Source organism: Barbatula barbatula, assembly GCF_947034865.1.
Source record: "Barbatula barbatula genome assembly, chromosome: 14".
In the NCBI taxonomy this organism is placed as follows: domain Eukaryota; kingdom Metazoa; phylum Chordata; class Actinopteri; order Cypriniformes; family Nemacheilidae; genus Barbatula; species Barbatula barbatula.
Window position 1 is genome coordinate 5,826,152 of NC_136777.1, and position 12,092 is coordinate 5,838,243.

Sequence of the window (12,092 nt, forward strand, 5' to 3'; positions counted from 1 at the left end):
TTTATTAATAAGAATATCATCTGATATGCATGTAAAAAAAATTATTTTATTTCTTAAAGCCATTTCAAAAAGGTGTGTCTACTTTTATGAACAATGTAATTTTCTACTTTACATTCAAAAATGTAATCTCAAATCAACAGGGACAACTTGCCCCATCACGTGACATTTACTGTAGCATCTAACATCGGATAAACATTAAACTGTGATTTAAAAGATTTGCAATTTTATTTCTACAGAATTTACACCATATCGATATGAGTCTGGTGATGAGTGCGCCGGGTGGGATCGGGGCAAGAGAAGGGTTAAATCAGTAAGGAGGGGAGGTGACGGCAAACTAACAGAAGAGGGGGGGTATAAAAACACCAAAGGCTTCATGGGCACGAGACTGGCTGTGTTTGTGCTGTACTCAAATACACAACGACAGAGGGGAAAACACACGTCCTGAGCAGCGGTGTCGTGTTTTATTTGACCGGACACTTACGCGGAAGGTATGCGTGGATAGTGTTGCGCAAGAGCGCCTCATACACCCGCTTCAGAAGGACAGAGTTCAGTTGAGTCACAAACTCAAGAAATTTGGATCTCGAGCACATTGAAGATGGGCTTACAGTGAGCGAGCCCTCCTCCCTGAAGACGTACTGGCGTTTGGAAAGGTTGGCACCACATTTTGCGCAGCTCACCGGAGCGCGGCCATATGTATCCAAACCAAAAGTTTTACTATGGACGTGAAAGAGAAGAAACCTCGAGGACCTGACTCTGTCTGAGAGTTTATTGCTTTTATTTTGTCTGTATTTCAAAGAAAAAAGCGGAATGTTGCTCGGTCTTAGAACTGTGTGATCTTGTGCCAATTTACCAGCGTTACCTGCGCACCATTAAAACACACTTCTTCATATAGCCTCACTTTTTACTTTTGCAGAAGAAATGTGAAATAACCAAATGGAATTGTACAAGGATTTGGAGTGTGACGTTCATATCAATAGGACTTACGTTTGTGGTTTCTGAACTCTTCCTTTGGACATCAGTGAAGCATCCGAAGGAATAAACTTTATTTTAAAGGCAAACAACCACCCAGGAGCTGTGAAACTTATTGGTTTTTCTATCAGATGTGGATTCGTTTAGCCTTTTAAAAAAATCTCAAAAATCTTTTTCCGTGAATATTGCTCTTCGGGACCCCGAGGTGGCTCCGCAGTGGTGTTGCGGCCCCTCGTCCGCGGCGGATCCGGAGATCGGAGTGTCTGCGGCGGCGGGAGGCGGCAGCGGGACCCCGGCATCGCCGCAGGATCCTAAGAGCGGTCGGGTGAAGAGGATGTTGCGGCTGGCGGCGGAGCTGCTCTTACTGCTGGGACTCCTTCTACTGACTCTACACATCACTGTGTTGCGGAGCAGTCCGCTTCAGCAGGGGAATGACACTGTGAGCGCAGAGCAGGACTCACAGGTGCAGGTGAGTTTATTCTTACTGTATATACATTGTGATATTTGCACCCATCCATGTGGGCATACATGAAAGCAAATACAACACTACTGCCATTATATTTAGACATTTATTAAATGTCTAAATTTATACATTTTATCAGTATGCATTTTATAATTTGCATATATAATGTTTTTTCATTTCTTTGCAATATGGTAGTGAGAATTTGGGCATCAAAGGGATCAAATTCCGCCTTTTGTAGATTAACATTATTCAGCATTATCAGCATTACCTGTGCACTTCATATGCAATATTTAACCAAACTACCAAAAGACTGTCACAGATGTCATGATATTTGACGTTTCATTGAATAATTAATTGTCTTGTATAGTCAGGTAGCATTGACATAGCACAGGGTCGGCTGTGTTAACTCTTAGCTGCAGGCTGTAATATATCACCATCGGTCCATCAGTGTCATCCAAGCACACTGTTGATATGGTCTTGTTTTAAACTTCGGTTTTGGTCAGATCAATCTTCAGGCCAAATATAGATCGTACATGCAACCAATCTGATCTACACTATTAAACCGAGCAATGTCTCGCAGTGCTACAGAAAGCGGCCCCTGTTTGGAGTGTCCTTTTGGGCCATTAGCTCAGATTAGACCTGCCTTTAATGAGTCTGTGCAGATTTCGGCTAAAAGTGTTCTGCCATCTGTTTACGGAGCAAGTGCAACGCTCCTAGAGAACAGAGCAGGGGTCAAGAAGGCTTTGAGATCAACAGGGCTTTGTTGGGAGCATTAAAAACCCTGCGGCTGCCTTTTTGATGTATTTTTAGTATGACACCGAGATGCCTTTGTCTGCCTGCAAACGTTGGCACAACACCATTGTGAATGTATGTTTATCCACAAACAGTAGGTTTCAAATGCGAAACAGTTAAACAGTTGTTTTAATGTTTGTTTCGAAAACTTGCATTGTATGAAAATCTTTTATAACTAAGTAAAAAGTTTCTAAGTTAGTACAGCAATTCGTTCAGTGGTTTCATTACTGTCAGTGTCTAAGGTTAGTGAATGGATCCTGAGAGGGATTTTAAAGTCGACCTGGAGGTCAAGTCTGTGGTTTTGTGTGGGGAGTCTTGGAACTGAACTCTCCGCTAAGAACATGTTTATGACATACACGGTTGTCGGAAATATGTCAGGAATGTACATAGAATATGTCAGACATAATCAGGTTTGGGCAGAGCTTCTGATCTCAGATGGCTTCAGGTGTGGATGGATGTATAGCACCAGCCCCTGAAAATCATGAGACAACCAGACAAAAATCCAAAAATACAACTATTCTGTCTTTATACGAATAAGTTAAAGGAACAGTTCACCCAAACATGAAAATTCTGACTTCATTTACTTGTTCCACACCTGTGTAAATCTGGTTGTTCTTCTAAACACTAGTTTACAAACAAGCATTTACAATGCTTGTAACAAAACAGTTCTTGGCCACCATTGACTACCATAGTAGGAAAAAGGTAATTTTTGTGTATAGGTGTTGCTTTGAACAGCCTTTTGCGGTGTGTCCAGCCCTCGCTTCCTGTCCGCTCTTTGGGAAAAGACCCCCTGAGAGGTTCCCAATTGAATCTGGTGTCATGCTTCTTAAGCAGAGGGAATGAGGAGGAAGTGGGGAGGAGGAAGTAGACACCGAAATGTGCTGGTTGAGTTGTGTGTGTGGGGGGGTGACTTTTTAATCATGTTTGGTTTTTTATTGTGGGGTTTTTAAAGAAGTTGTATAAGTTTGTAAGTGTAACAGGAGCTGACAGTTGCACTTGACAGATGTTGATAGGAGACGTAGACTCTCAAAGTTCTTTTCATGTGACTCTTTCTTACATTTTTAATTGTTATGTGCTCTGTAACAGTAACGCTTGCGTGTTGCTCCGTAACGCCACGTTAAACAGCTTTATACAGGAGCCCATGTTTTTCTAAGTACCTCAAGTGGATTGCATTGCAAGCCACGGCGCAATGTAGCGCTCAGGCAGTCAAACGGAATGGCTTGGGTGAAAGGAAGAGGGAGGGGAAGAAGAGACAAAAGATTGATGGTGCTCTTTGATCTTATTGTCTAGCTCAGTATGCATGATTACAAGCTACTTATAGCTGTCCAATTGTGGAGTAATTGCCCCCTGTGTGCCTATGTGACAGCGAACACATGCCTTGGTAATCTTAAGGGAAACGATTACAACCCCCTTTGACAGGGAAAAGTGTATTTTTCGGTCAGCTGCTCTACGGCAAAACAGCATATGAAAGCGAAGCCGCTGTGGTCCAAAAATCCTTCTTTTCATCCAGATGCAGACAGGAGTAAGGCACATGGAAGTTAAAGGGACAGGTGACCCAAAAATGACCCCCCCCCTCAAGTTGTTCCAAACTTGTGTACATTTTGTTGTGCTGCTAAACACTATAGGAAAGATATTTGGAAGACTGCTTGTAACCAAACAGTTCTGGGCCACTATTGACTTCCATAGAGAAAACTACTATGGTAGTCAAAAGTGCCCCAGAACTGTTTTGTTTACAACATTCTTCAAAATATCTTATTTTGTGTTCCACAGATGAAGACATTTATACAGTTTTGGAACTGTAATATTCTTTTAAAAAATAACGAAAACAGACATTTGTTTTATTTTCCTTTTCACAAGATTAAATATATATATAACAAAGGTCATGTGAACACATTATCAAACAATGTTTTCCCTTTAAATGATCTTAGTATAATTTTTGTGGTTGCTTTAAGCTGGTTCTCAAACTGTGGCCTAAGTGCTCCAGAACTCCCAGAATGCCATTAGTCTGTATTTATATTGTGAGGTGGTGAGGGGTAATGTAGCACCTGTGGGTAATGATGCCATCAGAGGTGAGATTGAGTGAGTGGAGCTGCTAATGTCTCTAATCTTTCTCTGTGTAAATAAACAGTGTGAGCTGAGCTGGACGAAACCAGTATTGTTTCCCTTGATCTCTGTCTTTAAGGTCTGTTTCAAGAACATATGGTTGGTCAAAGGCGACTAGGTTTCAGTCGCACCTTTCAGGTGGAAAAAAGATATGTGTTTGAATAATTGAATGTATTATATGGCTGGCTAATTCAAAATACAACAAATCCTAATATTAAACCTCCAAACTTGCTGAAAAATGTCATAAGGTGAACTTAGAACATGATTGTCTGGGTGTTCTGTCAGTCCATGGTTTATTATAGTGGGCAAAAACAGATTCACAGACCGATTGTCTGGCCAAGCACCCGATTCAAACATGAAATAGTTTTTTGATCTGCGACAACAAAGAGTCAAGCATTGCTTACACCTGAATGATTCACTCTGAACTTCCTGTATGATTTTTCCTCATAAATCAACTCTTTAAAAAAAACTTTTATGTCTGTTTGCATCTTGTCTAATAGTTTCTATTTTGGATTTACGCAGAATAAGGTCAATGCAGAAAGCAGCTCCTCCGTTCAGGTGGGGTCTGGGACGAGACAGTCCAGAGTGTCTCACAGTCCAGCATCTCAGCCCCGTCAAGTGACGGGGGGCAGCTTGCAGAGAGACGGTCTGGGAGGTTTCGTGCTCGATCTGCATAACATCCCAGATCTTTCAAAAGCAGACATAAATGAACAGAACCCCAATATACAGGTAAGAACACATTTTTCCTTAGAGTTTATCCATCATTAGTTGTGTGTTGCATTTACCACTGGTCATGATGTAACCCTCTGTGACCCCTTAAGATCAGATTTTTTGGATATGATTGGATGGGATCGTTTGATTTGTGGCAATGTACATCATTCACTACACAACTGTGTCATTGCAAAAAACACATGCATGGTGCAAATACGATGGTTCAGTCACGGGTTAATTTAAGTTTAGTTTACCACTGTCCTTTTGCATCATCTGAAGCAGATGTTAAATAGTTAATACACCAAAATGTCATTCCCTTCCCACATGAAACAAAGATAGGAATTTATATAATGCAATTATATTAAATATTTAAATAAAATATTTCCTTAGTTTGGAACCATGTGTCTATGTTTAGAATGTAAAACAGCAGTTCTTCACATATTATTTAAAATATTGTTATATAGTTACAATGTATTATTCAATATATTTTCCAAATACATATTAAATGATTGAATTCAATATATTGACAGTAAATATATATAAAAAATTCATAAGGTCACCCAATTCAAGGTAAAGAAAGATAACAAATGTATTCTTGTATAGATATTGTGTAGCAGCTAACACAAAGCAAAGAGTTTTGAAGTAGACATGGCCGACGAAGCACATAATAAAGCCAAATGTTGGCGCACAGAATGTGGCCGAAAGCCCTGTTGCACATCAGCACCTCTATTCAAGAAAGAAGTCTTTAGCCCCCGCACTTTATCTCTCTCACACACACGTACACACGTACACACACTCACAGACAAACAACCCCTAACATTCACCTAGTGGAGGCTCCATAACAACATCCACCTGCACAGCACCGGCCAGCCAATCCATACGGGCTCGTTCCACATCAGAAGAAAAAACGTGGAAATCTTAACCCAGAACAGATAAAGTGTATCAATGTCCAAAGATGGAAGGCAGCGGGCAATGAGTGAATGTGTGTGAGGGGTTGGGGTGAGAAGGAGGGGGCTGGGCATTGGGTATCTTTGATCCAAGGCACCGTCTGGCTTTCATGGTCTTAAGGAGGCTGAGAAGCCCTTTGAACTTGATGTTTAGGTGGAGAGAGAGAGGGTTGAAGAGGAGAAGCCCACCCCTCTGCCCCAATCTGTGAGGCACATGTTACTCGTAGTGTGTTTGGACGGGGTGGGGTAGTCACTGCCGCCTCTCCGAGTGAGCCGTAGTGCATGACCATGACCTAAAACCGACATCCATCTGGACCCTCCAGCAGATCACACATTTCTCTCACAAAACATCACTCAGTACAACAAACACACTTGATCTGAATGATTATTCTTAACATGTGCAAATAAACAAATTAGAATTGCAATAGAAGGGATTGATGCAGACTGCAGTGTTTGATTTTGGTTTATGGCACAGTATGGAATAAGTGTTAATTTTTTTATATGCAACAAAAATATATGGAAATATCCAGAAAAATATAATGCAATATTTTAAATATTGAAAACAGATCATTATATTGTCCTATATGCAAAGCGGAGACTTGACTTAAAGGGATAGTTCACCCAAAAATTCTGTCATTATTAACTCACCCACTTTTCATTTCAAACCTTTATGACTTTTTCCGCAGAATATAAAAGAAGATATTTTAAGGAATGTTGTTAACTGGCCCCCATTCACTTCTATTTTATGGACACAAAACCAATGCAAGTGAATGGGTGCGAGTTACCAATATTCTTCTATATGCTTATGTATGTCAATGTAATAGTTTACAACAATAACAATACTAATATATCATAAAAGGTTACTATAGAAGTGGTGGACAGTATTGAACAGCCTGAGTCGGAAAAGGGAACGCGCAAAGAAAACAAGCCAGGCTGGACGGCTCCCAACTGGAGGAACTGGTTTCAACGTTCCTCATCTTCATTCTCAGCGTCAACCCCGAAGGTGCCCGAGGAACAGGACTACCCCTACGAAAGCAACACGGAAGACAGCAACTTCCTCAAGCCCGTCGCTGACTGGGAACGAAGAGGCGCTGCCAGCACGGGGAGCAGAGCCCAGACAGAATACGGTACGTTACGGCACGCCGCAAGTTAATGTCTTAATGAATGGCTTTGAGAGGTTAGAACACTGAGGTTTGCATGTCAGACGATTTGAGCTGTCACTATAACAGGGGCAGCGCATCTTTTGCAGTTTGCGATTGTAGACTTTGACAGATTTCTGTGTGGCGGGCTGTGTCTGTTTGATGAAAAGCACTCCTGAACATCAAAGGAGGGACGAGAGAATCCAGAGCATCTGTTCTTTTAGTCTAATAGCTCTCGTTCTCTATCCATCGCTCTTTCTTTGGTAAAGTGGAGCTAAATGAGTGAATATGTGTAACTGCCAGAGATCAGCCTTCCTGTCAAACACATTCTTACCCTGTCACCACTTGCCTAAACCCCTTTATGCCTCGAAGGAATTTTCTTTGATCAATGCGGCGATGCCATACAAACATAAAAATACTTCGATTTTCATCATGAGCAGCATTGTATGTTGTATGGTTTTGGGTATAGTGTTGTAGATTGTCATATTAGTTTGTATTAGTGGAACTTTGGGTCAAGTGGGTATCGAACATGTTGCTGCCTGTGTGTCAGACTGCACTCGATTGTGACTATGTGGTTTTAATGTTGCCTTGAGACCAATAACCACTTTTTTGAAATGGATACAGACTGTGGTTAGACGGATGGTATATATATATATATGGAAGCTATTTCAGTATTTCAGTGGAAGCTATTTCAGTATGAGTAAAACATATACCAAGGATGTGACCACATATTCAGAACTTGTGGGATGAAATTGAATAATATAAGCATCAAACCATCAATCAGTCAACCAATAATCCTAAATCATATCTGTAGTTACTGGCCTAAACAAAATTAAGACAATTAAGACCTTTTTTATTTTGAAGCTCTGTAACTTTTTTGGTTAAAACGAAAGTAATGTAGTATTGAGCAGATACATAAAAAAGTGTTCAAAACTGTGTTCTTACATTACAAATGATATGATTTGTAAGTTTATTATGATGATTTTGCGCTGAATGTCAGTTTGAGGGGATTTAACTTTATCCCTTGTGTGTAAATATATGTACTGAAAATGACCTGCAATATTATGTTCCAAGCAGAGATGACAATTCTGCAGTTTAAAAATGCTTCTAAATAATACAAAAATAGCCTACAAAAGCAAAATTGTGTCCTTATTTTAAGCTCACCTAATTCTAAGCATAAATGCATCAGATTTGTAGCAGTGAATACTCCACACGTCCCGATGCCTTCTTGGTGTTTGTTGTATAGTAAAGTATCCGTTGTATTTTGGCCTTCGTTGAATCACAGGTTGAGTTGAAGAGTACTACTAGGTCATTGTTTAAAAAGTATCTGGAAGTTGGCTTAAGTATGCAGTCCTGGCTCATTCACACATTCCCTTGTGGATCAGCCAATTAGAGAGGTATGCTAATAGTATAGCCAGCAGATGGGTTTGTGCGCCTCAGGTATCCGAAACATACGGTCTGAATCAGATTTACACAGGGAGCTATGAACACAACTTGGGCTTGAACTCTACAAGTTTCAGACTCCCAGAGATTGTGTTTTTGACCAGATTTTGCCTCTGCTAGACTACATAGATGGAGAAGGAGACTGGAGTAGTTGGTCGCCGTGCAGTGTAACCTGTAAAAATGGCAACCAGAAGCGGACAAGGTCATGCGGCTATGCCTGCACCGCCACAGAGTCCCGGACCTGTGACATGCCCAGTTGCCCAGGTGAGGTTGTGATCAATTCCCTTGTGCAAAGAAAAAACATATGCTGCTATATTATAATAGTCAATATATAAAATCATTAATATATACAGTATATGAAGAGTTTGCTTCCTGAGATGTAGGTTTGTGCATTCCAATGAATATCAATCAAACTGCAGTTGGTTTGTTTTGATTCAACCCATAATAACAAATATATACAGCTAACTAACACAATAAACACAATAAAAACATGATAACATAATAAAAACGTGATTTTTGAAAAATAAAAAACTGAGTTGTCTCATTTTGGAACAAAACTCTTCATATATACTGTATATATATATATATATATATATATATATATATATATACATATTTTAATATTAAAACATTTAGTTCCTCATATTATTAATAGTTTTCATATTTAAAAAAATGTAAGCACTTGGTTGCAATATATGTAAATGTATTATTTTATATATTGCATTAAATTTTTTGCTATATTCACAGATATTTTAATGTTATAAAAGCAAAGTCTTTTTAGATTACAAAGTTACACATTGCTGGAACTGATTTGACGGCTTTTGTACATGCAGGGATTGAAGATGCCTTCAAGACGGCTGCGACGGAAGTCAGTCTGCTGGCCGGCACAGAGGAGTTTAATGCAACAGAGCTCTTCGGCGTGGGTAGGTTGTTTCCAAAATGACCCACTGTTCCATTATTGGTTGTATTTACGTGAGCATCATAACCTCAAAATACTACTTTAAATGTGTGACTTTAATGATCCTGATGTTGGTTACTCCACAGACACGGACAGTTGCGAGCGGTGGATGAACTGCAAGAGCGAGTTCCTCAAGAAATACATGGGCAAAGTGGCCAACGACTTACCCAGCTGCCCCTGCTTTTACCCAACCGAGGTGGCCTACAGCACCGCAGACGTCCACGATGTCCCCACCAGACGTCACTTCCGTTGGAAAGATGCCAGCGGGCCAAAGGAGAAGCTGGAGATATACAAACCCACCGCACGCTATTGCATCCGTTCCATGCTCACGCTGGAATCCACCACGCTGGCTGCCCAGCACTGTTGCTATGACGACAGCATGAAGCTCATCACACGTGGCAAAGGGGCCGGTACGCCTAACCTCATCAGCACAGAGTTCTCTGCTGACCTGCACTACAAAGTGGACATCTTACCGTGGATCATCTGCAAGGGTGACTGGAGCCGTTACAACCAGGCCCGACCTCCCAATAACAGTCAGAAATGTGTAGAGAACCCTCAGGATGAGGACTTTTACAAACAGTTTGAGGAGGCTAGAGAGTTCTGAGTTGAAGGTGTTGGAGAAAACGTTGAACTTATAAGTACTTCGAACTAAGAATTATTGCACAAATGTGGAAAACTGTGACTGTGTGTTTGAACGGGACATGCTATGAGAAACATACACACGGTTTCCATTGAGCACAGAAGAGCTCAGGATCTTTGTGTGGTTTTCCTCAGAATCTCCGGATCATAGTTGTTTTCATGAAAAACTATGAAAAATAATACACAAGATAATAACCACGTAACTCGCCATGGTTCTCTTTGTATTGCATATATAAGACTTGGGTATCTTGACATCTAATTCTGTTTATAAGAAATAAAAGGGAAAATTTTATTATAAAGGGAAATCATGTCAGGAATCAGCAAACTACATTTTGTGAGCTATGGATACAAAGTTCATGACACTAAAAAACAGCAAGAACAACCAGTTTTCATGTTTTTGCATGCTTATTATGCCCAACATGCAGTTGGCAACCCTCTCCTCAGGATCCTTGGATAGATCTAAAAATATTGAGTACTATATTGGAATATTGGATAATGTTCACATAAATACATGTTTAGTTGATATGAACAGAATTCATATATAATGTCGTATTCCCGTATTGCTGAAGAAAGTGAAGTCAATCTCTGCGTAATCTTTCAAAAGTATTTATTGAGTCATAGTTATGTGTCAGTAGGGATTTTTAACAAAATTTGTACATAGAGATGTATGGACATATTTGAGTGATAAATAAATTGGCCATATCACACAAAGCGTGCGTCAAATGTGCAGAAGATGATTTCTAGGTTCTTTCACCTTCTCCGGCAGTCGAATTAGATCCATCCTCAAATAATAAACTCTTCCAAACACTTTAAGCCATTCCACGAGACTCTTATTAGCGCCATCCAGAAACGGACCTAAGCTCTTTGACGTCAGATGGGGAATATTCTTCCCCTTAAACGGGGCTCAAATTCTTTTTTTGCGAGCATGCTCATATTCTCAGATTCCTGTGTCATTTCTCCAACTATGATCATGCAATCATATGAATAGAAGGCCACATTCTTAGGGGATATACTGAAACCTCAGAGCGTCCCTTTAGTTGTTTATATTAATGTTTTCACTGATGTTTTTCAACCAATCACAGGCCTGCGTTTGACTGCTATATACACGTGTCAAACATGTAAATATTCTTTGCATGCATTAGAAAGGCTTCTTTTTGGGAGTGTCTTTTCTTACATCTGTTTTGTTTCGTATTTTACTTGGTGTCCTACGCCATCGAAGAAATTCAGCCTTAAATCCCAACTTTTGTTTTGCAAAGGCAAATTATCTGCAGGTGCATTGATACATTTTAGGCATCTGTAAACTTCAACGATACAACTTTTTTTTGTTTTTTAAAGCTGCAGCCAAAATCCACTTGGATAAAAAAACATATTTCCAGTTTTCCCATCATTTCAAATTCTGGTAATATTCAATGTCTCCATACTAGAAATCAAAGGATCCAGCACTAAAACTATTTAGATTTTTATTAGGCCTCCTAATTCACTCTGACACCACCTAACGTGTATTTGGTGACAAGCATGTGTTCATTTCCTTCCTGCTAAAACAATTTTCTCTCAACTTGAGTTTTTGATGTATGCGCACAGTAAGCCAGATTCTTTTTCATAACAGCCGCAGGTCAAAATGAATCTCGGCAGCCCAGAGCACCCTGGTGTTGTCACCCTCTCTGCAGAAATACTCGCATTCACCAGAAGTGCAAAGTGAGGTCCACAACCTCAGCGGGATGCAGATGTAGAGGGGTTTAAAATACGTCTGCTGTTGGCCTAAATTGAATTCTCGTGGTCTTCTCCCGTCTCACCTTAATAAAAGCACCTCGCAGTGAAGGCTAAGCTTACAGCGTGAGTGAAATAAGCAGCGGTGAGCTTTATTGAATCAGACCGTCTGCTTCAGAGGCCCCTCGAGATCAAAGCAAACAGGCTTCTTTATTTTAAAA

General features: G+C 40.2%; 1 protein-coding gene across 3 annotated transcripts; it reads left to right on the plus strand.

Moving 5' to 3' along the window:
- The first annotated feature begins 383 nt into the window (after positions 1–383).
- ism1 (isthmin 1) lies at positions 384–10,872 on the plus strand. Of its 3 annotated transcripts, none has more exons than XM_079473888.1 (6): positions 384–1,438; positions 4,850–5,056; positions 6,845–7,112; positions 8,688–8,831; positions 9,401–9,490; positions 9,612–10,872. In XM_079473888.1, the coding sequence occupies exons 1-6, from the start codon at positions 1,304–1,306 to the stop codon at positions 10,127–10,129; spliced, it is 1,362 nt and encodes a 453-aa protein (XP_079330014.1). In that variant the 5' UTR covers positions 384–1,303; the 3' UTR covers positions 10,130–10,872. The 3 variants fall into 3 exon arrangements, with proteins under 3 accessions (XP_079330014.1, XP_079330016.1, XP_079330015.1); XM_079473890.1 differs by lacking the exon at positions 384–1,438 and adding an exon at positions 4,269–4,293; XM_079473889.1 differs by lacking the exon at positions 384–1,438 and adding an exon at positions 4,290–4,406.
- The last annotated feature ends 1,220 nt before the right edge of the window (positions 10,873–12,092 follow it).

What these genes read in the sequence shown, in the direction of transcription:
- ism1 (XM_079473888.1), top strand. Translation starts at nt 1,304, where the DNA reads ATGTTGCGGCTGGCGGCGGAGCTGCTCTTACTGCTGGGACTCCTTCTA. An exon ending in CAGAGCCCAGACAGAATACG is followed by an intron (nt 7,113 to 8,687) that starts GTACGTTACGGC and finishes TGCCTCTGCTAG; the next exon opens with ACTACATAGATGGAGAAGGA. An exon ending in AACAGAGCTCTTCGGCGTGG is followed by an intron (nt 9,491 to 9,611) that starts GTAGGTTGTTTC and finishes GTTACTCCACAG; the next exon opens with ACACGGACAGTTGCGAGCGG.